Below are 19,848 nucleotides of genomic sequence, written 5' to 3' on the forward strand. Positions count from 1 at the left end.
CCTGCACGCGGAGCTGCAGCTGCCGTCGCTTCCTTTTCCGCGTGCTGCTCTTGGCTGGAGGTGCCCGCCTGTTGAAGCTGAGTTTTTCTCTCCTGTTTGCAGGTGTCTTTAACCACGCGGTGCCTCCCGCCTCCGCCCATCCGTTTGGAGCCAGTTTCGGCAGTGGGGCTGCATGTCGCAGCGCCACGCTGAGCTTAACCCCGCTGCAGGCGGTGGCCAGCACCCCGGCCTCTTCCTTTCAGGCCCCGTCCTCTGCGGAGCCGAGGCCACCCCCACCCCCTCCGCACCTGGGCCGGCCCCCTCCGGGGCAGCCCACCCTCCACGCACCCCCTCATCCTAACGCCACCTTGCCTCCTCCCCCTGCGCTGCTCCCAGCTAACTCTGAGCCCGTGCTTCTGCAGAACCTCGCATCCCTCCCTGCTAACCAAGCTTTCTTACCCGCCTCCTCTGCCGCCTCTCTGCCGCCTGCTAACGCCTCTCTGTCCATCAAGCTCGCCTCCCTCCCGCACAAGGTGTCCCGGCCCTCCTTGACGGTGCACCACCAGCCCCTGCCTGGGCTGGCCCTGGCCCAGGCCGCGCCCGTGAACCCACAGGCCAGCTCCACGGGGCCGCCCGCCGTGTGGGTTTCCCTTGGCATGCCGCCTCCGTATGCCGCGCGCCTTGCGGGGGTTAAGCCGCGATAAAGACCTTGCTTAGCTAGCAGTTCGTATTCTGTAAGGTAAGGCTAGAGCCCGACTAGGTGGCCGTGCTTCCCTTTGCAGAGAACAGGTGGGCCAGCGGGGCTCCTGGAAGGTCATGGGGCTAAGGCTGTGCTCCCATGACCAGGAGGCGTGAAGGCAGAGATCCAGGGCAGCAAGGGAACCAGGGTGTGGCTGGTCCCACTGCCTGTGGACCTGCACCCTAGGTCTCCCAGGGAGGGCGCCAGGAGGAGCAGGACTGAGCTGGTGTCCTCCCTGTTGAGCCCAGCTTGAGCTTGCTGCCACCCTGGGCTTGGGTGTGCGGCCGCTGGGGACCCGGGCAGCTCCCATGTGGGTTCGTGGGAGCCATGGAGAAGCCCAGCAGTGCCTTTTGTGCGCTCTTGGGCCTGTCGCCTGGTGCTTGGATGCGCCTCATAGGGTTTTAAGAAAACTCAATGCATTTAAGGCCCCTAGTGCTCTACAGGCCTTCGGACCATGGTCATTTGGTGGGCTCCTTAGCTAAAGGGCCTGCTGCGGGGGCCTAGGGGCGGCAGGGTGAATGTGGCAGCAGCCACAGGAAGGAAGGCCTGGTGGGTGGGCAGTGTTCTGTCGTATGACTGAGGCCCGGCCACTCCCAGTGCCGCACCCACATCCCTGGGGTGAGGTCTGGAGCAGAAAAGGGGCATCAGGGCTGGGCTCAGGATCTGCCTGTGTCTTCAGCTGCGTGTCGTGTGTTTAAGTGGAAACGAATGGGCAGCCGCGGGAGTCCGACGGCCTCCTGGTCAGGGTCTGCAGACAGCCTTACTTAGGCCTGGGGCCGGGGCTGTGCCTTGGTGGTTGGAAAAACCCAGGTGGGGCTGCTCAGCGTGCAGCGGCCACTGACCATCAGGAGCTAGAGAGGGCAGATGAGCCACATGGAGGCCAGGTCAGGCCCATGGTGGCCACTGCCTCCCCTGCTGCCTGGGCCAGTCTCTCCCAGGGGCGCGTAGGCTTATCGCCAGGCTGCTCACAGGCCTCTGGGAGCGCTGCCCGACAGGGGACCTGGGGACGGGCCTAGGGTGTGGCTCGGGGTCCTACGGCCACCATGTGCGTCGTCTGTCGGTCCGTCTGTCCGTCGGTGGCTCTGGCTCCCGACCTGGGGCAGCGCCGGGCCGTGTGGGCAAGGGGCTAACGCTGTGCTGCCTTTTTTCCCACGCGTGTCCGCAGGTAACTAGGATTTCTACCTCAACCGCGAGACTATGCAAGGGTGGGCTGGGCCGGCGGCGCGGGGCCCCCCATGGGACGGCGAGGACGGACGAGGCCGGAGAACAGGCTCTACTGTGAATCAGCGCCGCGCAGACCTGCGGAGACGGCTCGCTGGGGCCCAGCTCCAGCCTGTACTGTCCATAGTTTTAGATAAAGTATTTATCATTTTTTAAAAAGTATAAACAACTTTGACTTATTTTATTCCACCGAAGCCGTAAAGGCAACCTATTGAGAGATGTAGATACTATATGTGAAAGGATCTATGTAAAAGACGTCCATCCGCCCGAGGACTGGCCACCGCAGGGACCGCCAGCCGCCCGGTGCTATCTCGTCGCAGGCCGGCCTCCATGCTCTTGGTGCTGACTCTCGGGGTTGACCAACGCCGACGCCAGGCCCGGTGCCTGCCCTGTTTATCTAACGCTCTTCCTATACCAAAGGCCCCAGCTCCGAGTGGAGGCCCGCCCGCCTCGCACTGTGAACGGCCTCGCTCGGCCCCTGGGTCCGCATCACGCCTTTGGCATAGGAATGGTGGCAGCGTGGCCAGGCTGCAGCAGGGTGCCTCGAGGAGGAGGGGACCTGTTTGAGTGGTGCTCGCGAGGAGGGTCTGGAACCCGCCGTGTGACAAGTGCATTTATACTTTTGTACGTCTCTGCTCGTCCGGGCCCGCACCACGGCTGCCCAGGGAGGGTCAGCGCCAGTGGTGGCTGGGGACGCGGGTGGTTAGTCGTGGGTGCCTGGTGTGTCTACAGGGGAGTCACGCTGACGGGTGACAGTATTTTATAGAGATGTGATGAAAATTTATAAATTTCATAGACTTGACTTCATTTATTTTTAGACTGTATGATGAATACACAGTAAACTAAAGAGAAAAAGGAAGAAAGAAAAGTGAGGGGAAACCTTGCTGTTTATTCAAGTGCACAGAGGTGCTGGCCCAGGGCCCACCCACCCACCACCCACCACCCCCCACCCCCCACCCCACAGCTGGAGTGACACTCTCCCCCCGCCCCCTGCAGCCACATCCCTCCACTTGGGAGGGATGTGGTGGGGTGGCAGGGCAGGAGGGCTGGTCCCTGAGGCTCCGAGGTGGTGGGTGGGGCTCTCCGTCGGCCGCACAGCATCTGTGACTATGCTGGGTCCTTGGTGCAGCGGTGTTGTCTGTGTGCCTCCCTGGAAGGGCCAACGTTGGCCAAAGGTGCTGGCAGGGGGCCCAGACCCCAAGGTGGACACCCAGCCAAAGGCTAGGTGTGGGCAGTCAGAGCCCTGTCCTCAGGTGCTCACCACCCCCCACCAAGTGGCACCCACCAAGGAGCGCAGGAGGTGGGCCTCCATGTAGGGATCTAACCTGAGCCTTCCCCAGCCTGGCCAACACCACCCACCCCTGCAGAGTGGGACCCTCTGCTGCCCCGAGGATCAGTATGGTAGCCGAGCCCCAGCCCGCCACCTCATTCCTGGGGTGGGCCTGGAGCCAGCCTTTCTGGCAGGTGGAGGCCACAGTGTCAGAGCAGGACAGTGTCCCACCTCTGGCCACCTCTACACTGCTCAGAGCAGCAGTTGAAGCTGGAGATGGAGCCCTTCTCCTGTGACCACCAGCCCTACCCCGTCCCCTCCACCCCAGGTCGGTGCTCCTGGTGGGTGTGTGATGGTGCTGTCCTACCCCCTGCCCCCACCCCTCTTCAAGAGGCTCCCCACCCCCAACAGAAAGCTGCAGGGCTGCCTGAGGAGCCCCATCTGAACAAATGACACTGTACACAAACACTGCATGGCTTGTGGCCCACTGTGCCTTGTCTGCCCTCCAAGCTACAGGGACAGACACGTGCACAGGGCCTGCCCCACAGTGGGGCCAGTTTGGCCTCTCCACACCCACCATCCGGCCCCAGCCCCTCGCCTTGGCCGGGTGCCGCTGCCACAGGAAGGAGGGGGCACCAGGGTATTGGGCGTGGGGAGGAGCCCCGCTGCTGCTGTTGACCCGGGTGCTCCACTCCACTCCAGAAGTCCGATGGCTACGGTCGCTTTGCTCAGGAAACCCTAACAATGAAGACACCCTCTGGTCAGGGGACACAGCCCTCCATTTAGCTACAAATCAAATGGTGACCTATTTAAGATCCCCCCATTATTTATCCCGCCCGTCCACTGTAGGACTGTTTGTTCTCACTCACACATCCATCCACGCTCGCTCTGTCGCACCTTGGTTTGTAATGCAGACGGGCTTTGCTTTGTCGTTTCGGTAGCCTGTGTTTCAGTTGGGGTGCTAACTCCCTTCGCTTCCCAAGGGGACCCCACTGCACTGCATATCCATCTCTAGACGCTGTAATAAAATACCTGTTTTCACTTGAACCTAGTCTGGCAGCAGTGTTTCTTCCCGATGATGACACGGCAAGATCCTGGAGTGCACAGGGCCCAGGGCAGTGCTCACCGTCCCCAAGCAGAGAGGACGGTCGCTTCCAGTAGAGGCTCCACCTGCTCCTCAAGACAGGCACTGTGGCCACGACAGACAAGTTACGATGACTTCCCCCACCCCGGTCTCAGAGGCCCAGCCCCTGCTCAAGGGCTGACAACTATGACCAGGTCAGGACCACCCAGGGCAGCTTCCTTTTAGCCTTCCTAAACCGACTACTTAGTGATCTTAAGGCCACCAACAAACCCTGAGGTCCTGTTGGCACTCAGACGGGGGCCTGTGAGCGCCAGAAGCCCTGTAGGCTGGGTCCCAGCCCCCCCTCGCCCTTCCTGGCTCTGGGTTCCAGGCCTCCCCACTCTGTTGCTCCCAGGCACGTCAACCTTGAACCTGGGGAGGGCCTCGCTTCCCTCAGGAACGGCTGTGTAGATGCAGGACAGGCGCACGGCAGAGGACAAATTTCCCTCTCTGCAGTCACAGCACCACTGGCCCGTATGGAAAAGAGGTACCTTTATTTGAACAGAATATACTGGCCACCCCAAAGGCAAGCCTTCCAGCTCTGCCCCAGAGGCGTCCGGCCAGGGCCTGCCCCTTCAGCAGGAGAATTCACAGCGGCCCCAGCACAGCCCCACACCCTTCACAGCTTCACCTAACTTTATACATTCAGCCTGCCCAGCGCAGGAGAATTGTGCCTGCCAGGCCCTGGGTCAACACACCCAAGGGCAGGGCACAGCTCCTGGGAGGGGGCACTGGTCCCCTGGCAGCAGCAGGTGGCACCGACGTACCAAACCAGTCCAGTGGTTCCCAGTGTTCAGAGGACACTTGCTGGGTGGTTTCTCGCAACAAGGCAGCCCCTGCCCACCCTGGGGCGTTTTAAGTCTTTAAACCAAGACACTTCCCACAGCAAATCCAGGGTTGGTCAAGAAACCTGGGGCCAGAGGGCAGGGAGGCCTTGTCCAGCAACAGGACAGCTGGGGAGCCCCACCAGGCCTCATGCCTTCAGGCCGCTCAGCTGGAACCTGGCCTCCTCTGATATGCCATACTGTTCCAGGGGGTCCTGTGTGGGTGGACGACAAGGGTGGGGGGGCATAAGCCTGAGCCCAGGAGGCCCCCATCCCCCGCCCCCTGCCCCCACCCCCATGCACACCTTGCCAGTCATCTTCTGGATCTCATTCCTGTAGAAAATGAGGCTCCTCCGCATGAACTCATAACTGGAGAGGAAAGCTGAGTGAGCCCCCAGGGCCCCGCACTGCCCTAGGCTCCGCCTGGCCCTAGGTTCTGTCGGCACCCCACCTGGCTTGACGCAGAGCAGCCATCCACTGCTGACACTGCTCCTCACTGCAGCACTCGAAGTGGTACTTCCTCTCTGGGTCCTCCAGGAAGCCTGGGAAGGGAGCAGCCCCCATGTGTCCCTGCTCCCTCCCACCTCCCGCCCCCCAACCCCACAGCCTGGGCCTGGGCCCATTCCTTACTAACAGCTGGCTGTGGGTTGAATCGTGTACCCCAAAAAAAAACATGTTCACGTCTTAAAACATATTTCCCAGGACAGGGACTCTACCTGGACATAAGAGTCACTACAGGCCTAGGTAGTTAACTGGTTAAGCTCAGCTCACACCGCAGGAGAGTGAACCTCTAATCCAATAGAACTGCTGTTAAGAAAAGCCGAACCTAGACCCAACCACACAAGAGAGAAGATCCCAGAAAATGAAGGCAAAGATGGGGAGATGTTTCTACAAGACAAGCTCTGCCAACGACCCCTCCAGAAGCTGGGCAGATTCTCCTTCAGAAGGAAGGAGCCGCGCTGACATTCTGATGTCAGACTTCTCGCCCCCTAGAACTGGGAGGAATACATTTTTTCCTATTTAAGCCTCCCAGTCTGTGGCATTTTCTTGCGGCCTCCCGCGGAAACTAGTAGAAGTTCTATCTTTCCCTCTGCAGACCCCACCCTCTCAAAAGCACCGAGGAGAAAACCCTCCCGGTTCCCCAGCACAAGCCCTGCTCACAGGAGAAATGGAACAGTTGCAGCGAGGCACGCCGGGAGAGAAATGCTCCCCAACAAGACAACGGCGGCCGTTCGAATCACTTCCGTCTCGGTTACTGGGCCCCAAGGGAAAAACCAGCGCCTGAGGCTGCTCGGACACTGCACTCAGTCTCTAGGAACTTAGGTGGGGCCGCGCCGGGGCGGGGACAAGCAGTCTCGTCCCAGGCCGCACTCACTGATGGAGAAGCTGTTGGGCTCTTCGTGGATGACTCTGCAGTGCTCCAGCAGCAGGGCTCCAATGGGCTGCGGGCAAATAGGCGCATGGGGGAGGGCCCCGCCCCCGAGTCCCAAGTCCGCCCCGCTCCGAAACCGGACCTCGACCCCGCCCCGTCCCCGACTCCGAACCTAACCCCTACTTCGGTCCCCCCCACCACCCTACCTCCGCCTCGTCCGTCCGGAAGTAGAAAAGGAAGTTGACCACCAGCTTCACCAGCCGCCGCTTCACCACTGCGAGCACAAGGCGGGATCGCGCGGGTTCAGCACCTGCCCATTCCCGCCCCCTCAGCCGCCCGCCCGCCCGCTCCGGCGTTCCGGACCGCTCACCGCTGCCTTTCTTGGGTCCCCGCATGCCCAACTCGGCTGCCATCTCGGCCGGCTGCCGGGACAGCGCCTGCAGCTCCTTGTCGTTATAGCGCATGGCGCCGCCGGTACCCAGAACGCGGAACGCTGGCCGCGCCTTCCCGGCCGCCGTCCCAGCGCTCGTCGATGCCGGCGCCAAAAGAGTCCCACGGCGCCGTCCCGGAAGCGCAGCCGGAGCTACTACGCCTGCGCGCTCCCGGGCCGCTCAGTCTGTCAATCACCGGCGTGTGGCGGAAGCGTCTCGGAGGTCGTCAAGACGGAGCGGAAACTTCCTGGGGCGAACGGGACTATAGGCAAAATGGGTGGTGTTATATATGACCATGTAATAACGTGAATCCGGGATGGGAACAATAAAGCATCCCCACGACAGGTGGTGCCCCTTACTCAAGCGAACAGGCGCCAGGGGTGGGAGGCGAGTCGCAACTACCTTCCCCGCGAACACTGGCCCTGCGCGAGCCGTGCTGACCGAAAGAACGAAATAATCCGGCGCGCATGCGCACTTCGACTTCCGGTTTGGCCTCCTCTACCCTCTTTCCTTCAGCCTATAAGCGTCTCGCCCGCGCCATTGGGCGGGCCGGGCATGCGCACGCAGGAGGCCCCGCCCATCCTGTTCCCGGAAGTGCTTTTTCAGCTATCGGCGCGCGTGCGCAGGACGAGGTCGTCGCGGTGGCTGCGGCGCCTGAATAGACCAAGGCAGTGTGTGAGGAGCCCGTGGATTTGACGAAATCGTGGGTGAGGATTAGGAATGGTGCGAGACTAGGGCGGCGGCCCCAGAGGACTCCTTGGAGGGGAGCCGGGCGCTGGGCCGGCCCATCACCCCCGCCCTCCCGCAGGGAGCTCCGGCTGCAAAGGCCCGTTGGGTCGGGTGGGGTTGGGTGGCAACGGACCCGGGGCGCATTCCCTGAGTCCGTTAGTTTGCTGCCTTTGTGGTCCGGGGCTTATCTGGTTCCTGTAATAGGTGGAGGTGACGGCGCTCCTGGTTCCAGGCCCGCCGAGGAGTGAGGAAGGTCCAGAGGCGGAGCTCTTGGTGCGAGGCCCAAGAACCCGTTAGCTAGGCTCGTTTAGCGAGCGAAGCCCAGAGTTTAAATGACTTCTCCCCTTGTCACTCTGGGAGCCCGGCCCCTTCTCCCTTCTGCCCTTTGGCAGCTGAGTACGACCGACCCGAGCTTGTAAATAGCCTGAGTCAGGTGAAGAAGTGGTCTCTCAGCTTCCTACCGTGACTGCTGAGGTCTCATTTCTGCCTCCCCCTCACCCGCTGCAGCCTCATCCTTCATACCATGGATGTGGTTATCCTGAGCTTTAGATCGTCAATCTTATTTTCTAGGGCTGAAAATAGCGTTCGCTGCTCAGGCAGGTACTGTGTTGAGCCGTGCTACTTTTTGGGGGTACTATTCTCCTCTTAACCCTCCCCCCAGAGCTCTTTCATTTCTTCATTTTTCCTATTCGTCTCATTTTCTTTTCTGGCTATTAATTTTTCTTTCGAAGCATCGTCATTTCACACGCCTTGTTTTTCAGTCGCGTCTGACTGACCCCATGGGCTGCAGCACGTCAGACTTCGCTGTCCTTCACCATCTCCCAGAGTTTGCTCAAGCTTATGTCCATTGGGGCTTCCCTGGTGGCTCAGAGGGTAAAGCATTTGCCTGTGATGCGGAAGACCCAGGTTCGATCCCTGGGTCGGGAAGATCCCCTGGAGAAGGAAATGGCAACCCACTCCAGTATTCTTGCCTGGACAGAGGAGCCTGGTGGGCTACAGTCCATGGGGTCGCAAATAGTCGAACACGGCTGAGCGACTACACTTAAATTATGTCCATTGAGTCAGTGATGCCCTCCAACCATCCCATCCTCTGCCGCCCCCTTCTTTCACCGTCAGTCTTTCCAAGCATACAAGTCTTTCCAAGTTGTAGTTTCCTACGGGTTGAAACAATGGACGTCTTTTTTTCCTTTCCTGCCTGCAAACTTCCCTTTCAGCGCTGGCATCCTCCTGTTCCACTCAGGACTGGAGCTCCACCCGGCAGCTGAGTAGCTGTCCTAGAACCTTCTGTCCAGGCTCCCATGGGCTGGTTTCTGTTTTCAGTCTCACTGTCTTCCTCTTTTTTTCCATCAGAGCTCTTCAGGTAGGTTTTGAAGAAGTCGACTCATTTGTTCAGTTTGAGCCCTCGGTTTGCTGAAAGTGGCTTTATCCATCCTCACAGTCAGAAGTGTGGGTGTAAAGTTCTAGATTGAAAGCCCCTGAAGGGAACTGGGAAAAGCCTTGCCCTGCCTTACGTGTTCCTGCTGTTCTGAAGGCTCTCATCTCATCCTGGTTTCTGACCTCTTGTTGCTGACTTTTCTATCTACTAAAAACTTTTTTTAAGTTTTAGTGCCATAAAACTTCATGGTCTATTTATTGGAGAGTTTTTTATTTTGGGGGGTTGTTTCTTTGATAATACTCTCCATGTTTTTTGTTTTTCTTTTCTAGTTTTTGTTTTGTATTTGGACTGTAGTTGACTAACAGTGTTGTGCTTCAGGTGTACAGCGAAGTGAATCAGTTATATGTATATACAGACCCATTGTTTTTCACTTTGTTTCCCTGTACAGGTCATTATAGAGCACTGAGCAGAGTTTTCTGTGTTCTGTATACAGTAGGTTCCTATAGGTTATATCTGTATTAAATATAGTGGTGTGGCCATGTTTTGTTCTCAGTCCAAAATTTCTAGGTTCTTGCTTTGCCTGCTGTTATCTTGTTATTTTGCTATTGTTTATTTTTCTGTTCTTCTTTATGATAGCTTTGACTCTTATCTTCAGGCGCTCACATTCAGTGTGTTGTTAGGCTCATCGCATCTTTGCTTAAAGGGTTTGTCTGGTGTTTAACTGGCCATGCTAACCTGTGGCATCCTGTTCTAGTTTCAAGCTGTGGGAACATCGCCCATCGTCCAAGAGGATGTTATCATCTTCTGTTGAGCTTTTCACTGAGTTTCCTTTTTCCCCAATACATGCATTTCTTCACGTCTGTTTAGACATCAGTTCTGCGTGGAGCTTCCCTGGTGGCTCAGATGGTAAAGCATCTGCCTGCAATGCAGGAGACCTAGATTCGATTCCTGGGTCGGGAAGATCCCCTGGAGAAGGAGATGGCAATCCACTCCAGCATTCTTGCCTGGAAAATCCCATGGACAGAGGAGCCTGATAGGCTACAGTCCAAGGGGTCACAAAGAGTCGGACACGACTGAGCAACTTCACTTTTCTGCGTGGAGAGCAGTGCTTCTGTAGTGAGCTCAGGGGGCCTGGAAAAGTGCTGGGGTTTGGGGGATGCAGAGCCCCTAACTTTTTGTGTCTGAGAATACTGTCTCTGGTGCTCTCTCCCCAGAAAAAACTCCTGACCTCCCCTGTCCTCTGGGCTGGGGACTCTAGCTGGGTCTCCTGCCTGCTGGACACAGGCCAGGTTGTGGGGGGGGGGGGTGCGGCATGGAGTCTGCTGCTCAACGGGCAGGGACCGATAGACCTGGCCTTAGCCCAGCCTCTCTGAGACTCTGACAGGTAGGCTGGTGAGTGATTAAGTATCTGTCTGCGTTTGGGTTTCCTTAGTTGGTCAGATTCTCCTTGCAGGCTTTCACGACACCATGGCATGTTCTTCTGGCTGCTTACGAAGGAACTGGCTGTCCCCAAACTGACTGGAACTCTTGGCTCTGTTAGTATTTTGCCATTACAGTTGACGGCTCTGGGTGGCCTTGTGGTGATTCTGCAGCCAGCTAGGTCAACCCTGCTGGTTATCCAACGTGAGGTTTTCATAAACTCATCAAGTAGTAGGGCAAGTCAGTGGCACAGCTGGCTGGTGCAGGAAACCACCAGTGGCTTACATGACATGAGTTTGCGCTGCATCTATGTGGTCAGAAACTCAGCACTAGTCTCGCTGGGTTTTATTCCCTCTGGAGGCTTCAGGGGAGCACCAGCTCCTGCTGAAAGACATGTGCTTTCCAGCTTCTAGAGGCACCGCATCCCTGGCTCACAGCCAGCAGAGCAGCGTCTCCTGTGTCTGCCTCTGACCCTCCCCCTTCCTCTTATAAGGACCCTATGATGACACTGGGCCCCCCTGGGGAATCCAGGGTCGTATCCATCTCAGGGACCTAACTTAATCCCACCTGCAGAGTCCCCTCTGCTGTATGAGATGACGTGTCCAGCACCCCAGGGAGCTGGACAGGTGCATCCTTGGGGGTTCACACTCCTGGGCCCCAGCCCTGTGAGCTTACCCTAACAGAGTCAAGATACTGTGGGTTTAAACCAGGGGCCTGGGGCCAGCATTGACAGTGAAGAGAATGTAGGATGAGAGGAAGGTACCTGAGGTTGAATCTGAACTGAACCTGGAGGAGTATGGGAGACAATAGGAAATGGCAGTTGGACAGCTTGATGGGTATGGAGGAGAATCAAGGGCCTGGAAGAGTTGCTTCCACTGCAAACGAGCTGTGACTGTCTCTTGTGTTAGGCAGTAGGGGTTGGGGGCGGGCAGGTAGATGGATGTGTTCTTTGTTCCAGCAAACGTACTGCTGAATCAGAGCAGTAGAGTTTAGGTTGCGGGAAGGAAGTGTAGACGAGCAGAAAAGGGATTCAGAGGAGGGACTGAGCAATGTGGGCCTGGGCAGTTTGGGAAGGCTGCTTAGAGGAGATGGGACTAATTAGTGAGAACTCAGCCTCCTCTTCTCTGTTGCTGTTTCGGGTCCCTGGGCCTTTGCACTCCTCAAAGAGACCTTCCTTTCCGGTCCACCCCCACTGTCACCTGGAGATGCCTCATTTCTCCTGTTTCTCCTTCCTCATCCCCATGTGCCTGGCCCAGCATGGGCCCTCAGCCATTGGAAGACAGGTGGTGAAGCCAGGGCTAGGGTGGTGAGAGTGGGGAGAGGTGAGGCCAGGCCAGGAGGGTGAGATCTTACACATAGTCTCACCAGCTGCCCCTTGGCTTCCGCAGGTTTCTCCCCTGGTCTGACAGAGTGCCCAGGGTCTCACCATGGACTTCCAGCATCGCCCCGGGGGCAAGACCGGGAGCGGGGGTGTGGCCTCCTCTTCCGAGAGCAACCGGGACCGCCGGGAACGTCTGCGACAGCTGGCTCTAGAAACCATTGACATCAATAAGGTGTGCACCCACCTGCCCACCCTGAAGCAGCAGCTCAGCGCCCTCCAGACCGCGGTCTCCCTAGGCCTGGGGTTGGCCTGCCTGCTTCTCTCCTCTGCCCGCGTCCAGCTTGTGCTGCAGCACAAGGAGCCGTGTCCCGGCTGGGGAGATGGAGGATCAGCAGTGCACCTTCAGTTCTGCCTCTTCCTAGACCCCAGGCCGCCGCCAGTGTGGGGCTGGGGGCTTCCAGGGGACCCCTCTCTGGGGCTTGCTGCAGAGGCGGGCAGTCAGCCCCAGCCCCAGCCCTGTGCAGTGGACCCTGTGGGATCCCCGGGGTGGTGGTGCTGGCTTGGGGCTCCAGCTTGTCCTCCATCCCTGAGCATCTCCCCCACTGCCTGATGGATGTGTTTCTTCTGCAGGACCCCTACTTCATGAAGAACCACCTGGGCTCCTATGAGTGCAAGCTGTGCCTGACGCTGCACAACAATGAGGTGCGTCTTCCTCAGGGAGGCACTGGCTTTAGAGCCCTGCTATGCCCAGTCTCCGCCCTGCACAGCACTGGGACAGCCACCGTGGGGTCCCTGCCTCCATCTCCGTTTCCTGTAACATCAGTGGCTCTGATATAACAGACATGCATCTGCAAATATGGGGATGTCCAGGATGTCCACATAGGGCGGGAGGTCTGGAAGGCGTGGCTTCTAGTTTGAGACTTTAAGCAAGTGTCAGTCTAATGCTTGCTTGCATTGGGTTCCTGCCCTTTGCCATAAGCAGGTCCTCCCTGTCCTTTTCTGTGTGTGGAGGACACACTTTCTGTCCGGTTGGTTTGCAGCTCCAGACGGCTGCACCGAGCTGAATAGTCTCATACGGGAGCATCTCCCTGTGGTTTTGGGGCTCCCCTTTCTCTGTGGGGGAGTATCCTGAACACAGGGTCCCTGGGGGTCATAAAAGCCTCCAGTTGGAAACTGCTGATACACGTGTCTTTGTCTTGGGACATCATTGAGGTGGAATCAAAGGGCATGTTTATTCCATGTGTCCCCACCACTCCGCAGCAGTATCCACTGGCCCTACCCACATCCTGGCAGCCACAAGACTGCTGTGTCCCCCCGCCCGAGACTCTCATCATCTCTGGCTTTTGAGCGTCTCGTCCCCCTGTGTGCATACCCATGAGAGCTCGTGTGTTCAGTAGCCATCAGGCCCCTGTCAGCGCTGAGCCCTGTGGGTGGAGGCGGGCCCAGGTGGGGACACGAGCCCCACCCACTCACCGTGTCCTCATGCATGTTCCTCTCGTGTTCCAGGGGAGTTACCTCGCGCACACCCAGGGGAAGAAACATCAGACCAACTTGTAAGTACCTGGCACCCCTTCCCATGCCTGCTGTCCCCCTCACCTCACATCTCCAAGGTCGGCTGGGGATGGGGCGCTCCTGGCGTCTGGGGCTGTGGCCTTGATGGCCTGTGAGGAGGGGCCTCAACACTGTGTCCGTCCCGCCTGCAGGGCCCGGCGAGCGGCCAAGGAGGCCAAGGAGGCCCCCGCCCAGCCAGCACCGGAGAAGGTCAAGGTAGAAGTGAAGAAGTTTGTGAAGATCGGCCGCCCGGGCTACAAAGGTAACTGTCGATGGCCTTGGCGGGCAGTCCCTCACCGACCCCCAGCTTCACCAGTGGCCTCAGCTTCCGTTAGAGGCTTCCTGCCCTGAGGGCGGGGGCCATAGTATCTTCTCTGCTCTTTACACTCCTAGCAGAGGTGGGTGCGTGGGTGGGAGCGGTCTGCAGGCCCTAGTGTAGTCCTCTCCTCTGATCTTAGAACTGAGTGCTGGCGCTTTTTCACCTGGAGAGAGAGTAAGGGAAAGGGCCAGCAGCTGCAGAGGATCAGGTTGCTAAGGAGGAGGGGAAGGCAGGCCTCCTTGCAGGTGTTCTTGCTGAAGTGGGCATACCCTGTGTATGGCTGGCGTTTCAGACAAGATATGGCTCGGGAACGCCCTGGAGTGGAGGGCCTTCAAGTGGTAGGGCTTGGTGAGCCAGGGCGAGGATGGCACTACCCCCAGAGAGGCCACCACAGGCCTTTTGGTCAGTCTGGGTCATCTGGCCTCTTCCTGAGTGTGGCAGGGAGACACTAAGTGCCTGAGGGGCATATGAAGGGCCCCAGAGCTGTGTGGAGAGCAGCCCAAAGCCACAGAGCTAGGAAGTGATGGGCACCTGCTCCCAGAAGGTCTGGTGAACGGGGATGGGCAGTGGGGAGCCCAGCCTCTGCCCTCACCCAAGTGATATCAGGCAGGTGGCACCTGGGGCACAGCCCTCCCACCCTTGGGCCGATAACTGCTAGTTGCCCAGCAGGGTGACTTCCCCCCACCTGCCAAGCCAGCTCTCCCATTCATGGGTGACATTAGGCCAGTCCTAGGACCCCATTACTGGACCTGACATCTTCCTGTATTGCAGTAACCAAGCAGAGGGATACAGAGATGGGCCAGCAGAGCCTCCTTTTCCAGGTGAGCACAGGCCGGGAACCCTTTGTCCTGAGGGGAGGGGCCCCTGAGAGGCAGTGCTGTCACTGGCCATGTCCCTGCAGATCGACTACCCCGAGATTGCCGAGGGCATCATGCCCCGACACCGCTTCATGTCTGCCTACGAGCAGAGGATCGAGCCCCCAGACCGGCGCTGGCAGTACCTACTCATGGCTGCTGAGCCCTATGAGACCATCGCCTTCAAGGTAGTTCGCTGGGACCCCGGAGGGTCCTGCAGGGTCTGCTCCATCCAAGCAGCTGGCCCCGGCCCACACCAGGTGCCCCCTCTGTGCCCTTGCCTCCTGAGGGTTGTCAGAAGATGATGCAGAGCGAGGGCAGGGGTTGGGTGTCCACCGTGAATCAGAGACCCTGGCGTGGCCCCAGCAGTGAGGTGGCCCTGTTACCAGGCTGTACTGGGACTCTGTGACCTCGTCCTATCATCAGATAATGTTGACGAGACAGGGTAGATTGCAGCTTTCCTGGGTGGCAGGGCTGCTAAGCAGTGGAGCAAGAATGTCAGCTGTCACCCCCACATCAGACCCTGTTCCCTCACAGAAGGGCCTCCTGGGCCAGGCCATCTCATGGTCCTGAGGGCCTGTCTCTGCCCCTCTACCCCACACAGGTGCCAAGCAGGGAAATAGACAAGGCTGAAGGCAAGTTCTGGACTCACTGGAACCGGGAAACCAAGCAAGTGAGTCACTCCATGTCCACGCAGTTCCCCATCCTTCTCCCAACCCAAGGCCTCTAGGACCCTGCTCAGTTCTTCCTGTCTGTCCAGTTTTTCCTCCAGTTTCACTTCAAGATGGAGAAGCCGCCAGCCCCACCAAGCCTTCCCGCTGGGCCTCCTGGGGTGAAACGGCCCCCACCCCCACTGATGAATGGCCTGCCCCCTCGCCCGCCACTACCAGAGTCGCTGCCCCCGCCCCCACCAGGAGGCCTGCCCCTGCCACCGATGCCGCCCAGCGGGCCTGCACCCTCAGGACCCCCAGGCCCTCCTCAGCTGCCCCCACCAGCTCCTGGGGTCCACCCACCAGCACCAGTGGTCCACCCACCAGCCTCTGGGGTGCATCCCCCTGCTCCTGGGGTCCATCCCCCAGCTCCTGGGGTCCACCCCCCAGCACCAGTGGTTCACCCACCAGCATCTGGGGTCCACCCCCCAGCTCCAGGGGTCCACCCTCCAGCCCCAGGAGTCCACCCTCCTGCTCCGGGAGTCCACCCTCCAGCCCCAGGGGTCCATCCTCCCCCATCTGCTGGCGTTCACCCCCAGGCACCAGTGGTGCACCCACCAGCTCCTGCAGTTCACCCCCAGGCTCCGGGGGTGCACCCAACTCCTGCAGTTCACCCCCAGGCTCCAGGGGTCCACCCACCAGCTCCCGGGGTCCACCCACCAGCCCCTGGGATCCACCCCCAGCCTCCTGGGGTCCACCCCCCTCCTCCTGGGGTCCATCCTCCGGCTCCTGGGGTCCATCCCCAGCCACCTGGGGTGCACCCCTCAAATCCTGGGGTGCATCCCCCAACACCCATGCCCCCGATGCTGAGGCCCCCACTACCCTCCGAAGGCCCTGGGAACATTCCTCCCCCTCCCCCCACCAACTGAAAAGCCACCCCTATCCTAGCAAGTCTGGTTTGGTTTTCCTGGGTTTTGCCCTCAGAGTAGAGTTTTTTTGTACTGGGCTAGGTGTCCCCATTAAAGAGTCTGCTGACCCTGAACTGGACTGCTGTGTCAACCTGTGGGCGGTCAGCACCTGCTTGCTGTGGGTGAACACACGTGGCTGCTTTCCACTACCATAAGGGGGTGTCAGGGTCCCACCTGCACCACAGTGGGTAGCCCCTGGTGTCTCTGTGCCCTGGAGACCCTTGGGCGAGGACAGACCCTGTGGGCCAGCAGAGTGTGGGATGGTTCTCTGGGAAAACAGCAGAGTGAAGAAGGCTGTTCACTCTCCTTGGGGGTCTCTGTGGGCCTCAGAGGTAGGGTGAGCAAGCACGTGGGGTCACTGGGGGCCAGACCCGCCTACCCGGTGTGAAGTGTCATCCCCCTTGGGGCTGGCACCCGAATCCTCCTGGGGCAGGGTCTCCACACCTCGCCCTCCCACACCCCCAGGCTGTTGATCGCCTGGCTGTCTGGGCCATGCACTCCTGCTCACATTCCTGCTCTGGGGAGGGGGAAGATTTGTCAAGGACAGTCTGACAAATGGGTTACAGGCCACACACACTGTATCGCTGCTCAGGAGATAGGCAGGCACGTTGGAACAGAAGGGGCTTTGAGAAGGCCGTAGGCCTCCCAGGCTCACAGCAGGCACCAGCCTTCAAGGTCATGTCCCAGGAGGAGATAGGGACCGCCCTGCACCACAAACAGCTCTGCTCCCTCTTATAAAGTAGGGCAGCCCAGCCCCTGGAAGCTCCCAGGATGCCCGGTCCATCTCTCTCTCTGGCCCTGGTGCTGTCAGCCATGGGGGCTCTGCTGAGGCCAGGGACCCCCAGGGAAGAGGTCTTCAGCACCTCAGCCTTGCCCAGGGAGCAGGCCACAGGCAGCGGGGCACTCATCTTTCAGCAAGCCTGGGACTGGCCACTCTCCAGTCTCTGGCTGCCAGGCAGCCCTCTGGACCCCCTGTGCCTGGTGACCCTGCATGGGAGTGGCAACGGGAGCAGGGCCCCCCTGCGGGTGGTGGGGGTCCTGAGCAGCTACGAGCAGGCCTTCCTGGAGGCTGTGCGGCGCACCCACTGGGGCCTGAGTGACTTGACCACCTTCGCAGTGTGCCCCGCTGGCAACGGGCAGCCTGTGCTGCCCCACCTGCAGCGGCTGCAGGCATGGCTGGGGGAGCCCGGGGGGCGGTGGCTGGTGGTCCTGCACCTGGAGGAAGGTATGTGTTGGGGCTGGGGTGGGAGGCCAGGCTCTAGTGCCCTCCTCCCAAGACCAGGGGACTGCAGAGCCCCCAGCCCAGACCCCTCCCCAGTCTCAGGAAGTGGAAGCTAATGGCCAGAGGTGGGTCACTGTATCTTTGCTTGTTCGGGGCCAGAAGTTCTCCAGCTCCCAGCCACCCCTCTCCCCATGCAGTGCCTGGGGGAGGCGGGTGTGGGGGCTAACACCTTGTTCACCTACCTGGGAGCTACAGGGTGGGGGGTGGAGGAGGGAGGCAGATCAGTGCAGCCTGATGGTCCAGCAGAGGAGTGCCTCTCCTTCCATACTGGGTAGCAAGAGGTTCCTGTTCCAAGGGGCCACTGTCCTCAGACCCACTACCAGAAATCCCCCAGGAGCTCTCCAGCCTAGAACCCCCAAGGGCTCAGGAAACACAGGTGGCAGCCCCACCGCCCACCCCATCCATCACTTGTAGGCCACTCCTGCCCCAGGGAAGCCAGGAACCAGCGTCAAACCTCTCTCACCAGGTTCCCCCAGGCTTCAGTTGGGGTGGGGTCTCCCTCCTATGGAGGGGACAGGCTTGGGGGAGGGGCTCGGGCTTCCGTGGCTCAGGTGTCTCCCTTCTTCCCTTGTCCCGGCCGCAGTGACGTGGGAGCCAACACCCTTGCTGAGGTTCCAGGAGCCTCCGCCTGGAGGAGCCAGCCCCCCAGAGCTGGCGCTGCTGGTGGTGTACCCAGGGCCTGGCCTGGAGGTCACTGTCACCGGGGCTGGGCTACCTGGCACCCAGGTACCAGGGAGTGGAATGTGGCTCTCTCAGGCCCCCCAGGACCCCCCACAGAGCAAGGGGGGGATTATGGGTTTGGGTTTGTATTGTTTTTAACTTGGTCTCACGAAAGGCCACAAGTGCCCAGGCTGGACCTTGAAGGGATGTTAAGGGCAGCAGGCAGAGCAGGGTTGGCATCCGTCCCCGCCCCCCAACCTGGCTGAACTCCTGTGTCCGCCCGCAGAGCCTCTGCCTGACCGCGGACTCGGACTTCCTGGCTTTGGTCGTGGACCACCCGGAGGGGGCCTGGCGCCGGCCTGGGTTAGCCCTGACCCTGCGGCGCCGTGGAAATGGTAGGCTTTGCCTGGACAGGGACCCGACTGGGTGGCTGCCCTCGACCCACAGACCCCACCCCACCTCCGGCCACTGAACCCACGGCGCACGCGCCTCCCCTCTCAGGTGCGCTCCTGAGCACTGCCCAGCTGCAGGCGCTGCTGTTCGGTGCGGACTCCCGCTGCTTCACACGAAAGACCCCAGCCCTGTTACTCTTGCTACCGGCCCGGTCTTCGGCACCGATGCCCGCGCACGGTCGGCTGGACTTGGTGCCCTTCCCGCAGCCCAGGTGCGCGCAGGCTCAGACCTGGGGATGCGGGGAGTGTGGGCACCGCAGCCTTGCGCCCTCACGACCTCCGACTCTGCTGTCCAGGGCTTCCCCGGAGCCAGAGGAGGCACCGCCCAGCGCTGATCCCTTCCTGGAGACTCTCACGCGCCTGGTGCGCGCGCTGCGGGGACCCCCGGCCCGAGCATCGCCACCACGGCTGGCCTTGGACCCGGGCGCACTGGCTGGTTTCCCGCAGGGCCAGGTCAACCTGTCGGACCCCGCGGCCCTGGAGCGCCTGCTGGACGGTGAGGAGCCGCTGCTGCTGCTGCTGCCGCCGACGGCAGCCACCACCGGGGTCCCCGCAACGCCGCAAGGTCCCAAGTCCCCTCTGTGGGCCGCGGGACTAGCGCGCCGGGTGGCTGCCGAGCTTCAGGCGGTGGCCGCCGAGCTGCGTGCCCTCCCGGGGCTGCCTCCCGCCGCCCCACCGCTGCTGGCGCGCCTGCTGGCACTGTGCCCGGGAAACCCAGACGGCCCCGGCGGCCCGCTGCGCGCGCTGCTGCTGCTCAAAGCGCTGCAGGGCCTGCGCGCTGAGTGGCGCGGGCGGGAGCGGAGCGGCTCTGCACGGGCGCAGCGCAGCGCCGGGGCCGCGGCTGCAGACGGGCCCTGCGCTCTGCGTGAGCTGAGCGTAGACCTGCGGGCCGAGCGCTCGGTGCTCATCCCCGAGACATACCAGGCCAACAACTGCCAGGGGGCCTGCGGCTGGCCTCAGTCGGACCGCAACCCGCGCTACGGCAACCACGTGGTGCTGCTGCTAAAGATGCAGGCCCGCGGCGCCACCCTGGCGCGCCCGCCCTGCTGTGTGCCCACAGCCTACACCGGCAAGCTCCTCATCAGCCTGTCCGAGGAGCGCATCAGTGCCCACCACGTCCCAAACATGGTGGCCACCGAATGCGGCTGCCGGTGACCTCGCGCCGTGCTCCTCGTGCTGCCCCGGCCCGTATTTATTTGGACCCCGTCATTGCCCCAATAAACACGGGAAGGCACACGATTGGGGTTTCTGTGCATGTTTGGGGACAGGCGGGGGCCTCCTTCCCGCAGTCCTCGCCGTCTTCACCCGT

General features: G+C 60.5%; 4 protein-coding genes across 19 annotated transcripts in view; 3 read left to right on the forward strand and 1 right to left on the reverse strand.

Annotated features, from left to right (window-relative positions):
• The window catches only part of DOT1L (DOT1 like histone lysine methyltransferase), a 52,615-nt gene extending 50,510 nt beyond the window's left edge, over positions 1-2,105 (forward strand). For 10 of the 13 annotated variants that reach the window (XR_015166875.1, XR_015166874.1, XM_086410300.1 and 7 more), the window contains 2 exons: positions 103-718; positions 1,884-2,105. Coding sequence is in view for 11 of the 13 variants with exons in the window: in XM_086410300.1 (XP_086266426.1) it covers positions 103-683 (581 nt within the window). In the remaining 2 variants the exon portion in view is untranslated. The remainder of the gene's footprint in view (positions 1-102; positions 719-1,883) is intronic. The other 3 variants (XM_086410307.1, XM_086410308.1, XM_086410310.1) reach the window with 1 other exon arrangement.
• Positions 2,106-4,807: 2,702 nt separating this feature from the next.
• On the reverse strand, positions 4,808-7,095 carry PLEKHJ1 (pleckstrin homology domain containing J1). 3 transcript variants are annotated; one of them, XR_015166878.1, is made up of 7 exons: positions 6,899-7,095; positions 6,735-6,802; positions 6,532-6,598; positions 5,873-5,982; positions 5,608-5,698; positions 5,462-5,525; positions 4,808-5,371 (listed from the first exon to the last, which is right to left on the reverse strand). XR_015166878.1 is itself a non-coding variant. In XM_086410324.1 (6 exons), the coding sequence occupies exons 1-6, from the start codon at positions 6,990-6,992 to the stop codon at positions 5,306-5,308; spliced, it is 450 nt and encodes a 149-aa protein (XP_086266450.1). In that variant the 5' UTR covers positions 6,993-7,095; the 3' UTR covers positions 4,808-5,305. The 3 variants fall into 3 exon arrangements, 1 of the variants encoding a protein (XP_086266450.1); XR_015166879.1 differs by lacking the exon at positions 5,873-5,982 and having other exon boundaries at positions 6,318-6,598; XM_086410324.1 differs by lacking the exon at positions 5,873-5,982.
• A 482-nt stretch (positions 7,096-7,577) lies between these two features.
• On the forward strand, positions 7,578-16,219 carry SF3A2 (splicing factor 3a subunit 2). Of its 2 annotated transcripts, none has more exons than XM_086410317.1 (9): positions 7,578-7,682; positions 11,871-12,035; positions 12,434-12,505; positions 13,310-13,356; positions 13,507-13,616; positions 14,445-14,494; positions 14,575-14,715; positions 15,132-15,200; positions 15,288-16,219. In XM_086410317.1, exons 2-9 carry the CDS (start codon positions 11,910-11,912, stop codon positions 16,104-16,106), a joined length of 1,434 nt encoding a protein of 477 aa, XP_086266443.1. In that variant the 5' UTR covers positions 7,578-7,682; positions 11,871-11,909; the 3' UTR covers positions 16,107-16,219. The 2 variants fall into 2 exon arrangements, with proteins under 2 accessions (XP_086266443.1, XP_086266442.1); XM_086410316.1 differs by having other exon boundaries at positions 7,578-7,666.
• A 488-nt stretch (positions 16,220-16,707) lies between these two features.
• On the forward strand, positions 16,708-19,778 carry AMH (anti-Mullerian hormone). Its single transcript, XM_086410313.1, has 5 exons — positions 16,708-17,370; positions 18,011-18,153; positions 18,374-18,482; positions 18,589-18,751; positions 18,836-19,778. The coding sequence occupies exons 1-5, from the start codon at positions 16,917-16,919 to the stop codon at positions 19,692-19,694; spliced, it is 1,728 nt and encodes a 575-aa protein (XP_086266439.1). The 5' UTR covers positions 16,708-16,916; the 3' UTR covers positions 19,695-19,778.
• The last annotated feature ends 70 nt before the right edge of the window (positions 19,779-19,848 follow it).

Source organism: Bos grunniens, chromosome 7 (genome assembly GCF_055505025.1).
Source record: "Bos grunniens cultivar Pamir isolate PY7600 chromosome 7, Bosgru_T2T1.0, whole genome shotgun sequence".
NCBI lineage: Eukaryota > Metazoa > Chordata > Mammalia > Artiodactyla > Bovidae > Bos > Bos grunniens.

Bases quoted from the DNA above. Each gene is read 5' to 3' on its own strand.
- PLEKHJ1 (XM_086410324.1), bottom strand. From the start codon at position 6,992: ATGCGCTATAACGACAAGGAGCTGCAGGCGCTGTCCCGGCAGCCGGCC. The intron at 6,599-6,734 runs GTAGGGTGGTGG...ATTTGCCCGCAG, and splicing joins TCCGGACGGACGAGGCGGAG to CCCATTGGAGCCCTGCTGCT. The intron at 5,699-6,531 runs GTGAGTGCGGCC...CTCCCTTCCCAG, and splicing joins GCCCAACAGCTTCTCCATCA to GCTTCCTGGAGGACCCAGAG.
- SF3A2 (XM_086410317.1), top strand. From the start codon at position 11,910: ATGGACTTCCAGCATCGCCCCGGGGGCAAGACCGGGAGCGGGGGTGTG. The intron at 12,036-12,433 runs GTGTGCACCCAC...TTTCTTCTGCAG, and splicing joins AAACCATTGACATCAATAAG to GACCCCTACTTCATGAAGAA. The intron at 12,506-13,309 runs GTGCGTCTTCCT...CTCGTGTTCCAG, and splicing joins TGACGCTGCACAACAATGAG to GGGAGTTACCTCGCGCACAC.
- AMH (XM_086410313.1), top strand. From the start codon at position 16,917: ATGCCCGGTCCATCTCTCTCTCTGGCCCTGGTGCTGTCAGCCATGGGG. The intron at 18,483-18,588 runs GTAGGCTTTGCC...CTCCCCTCTCAG, and splicing joins CCTGCGGCGCCGTGGAAATG to GTGCGCTCCTGAGCACTGCC. The intron at 18,752-18,835 runs GTGCGCGCAGGC...TCTGCTGTCCAG, and splicing joins GTGCCCTTCCCGCAGCCCAG to GGCTTCCCCGGAGCCAGAGG.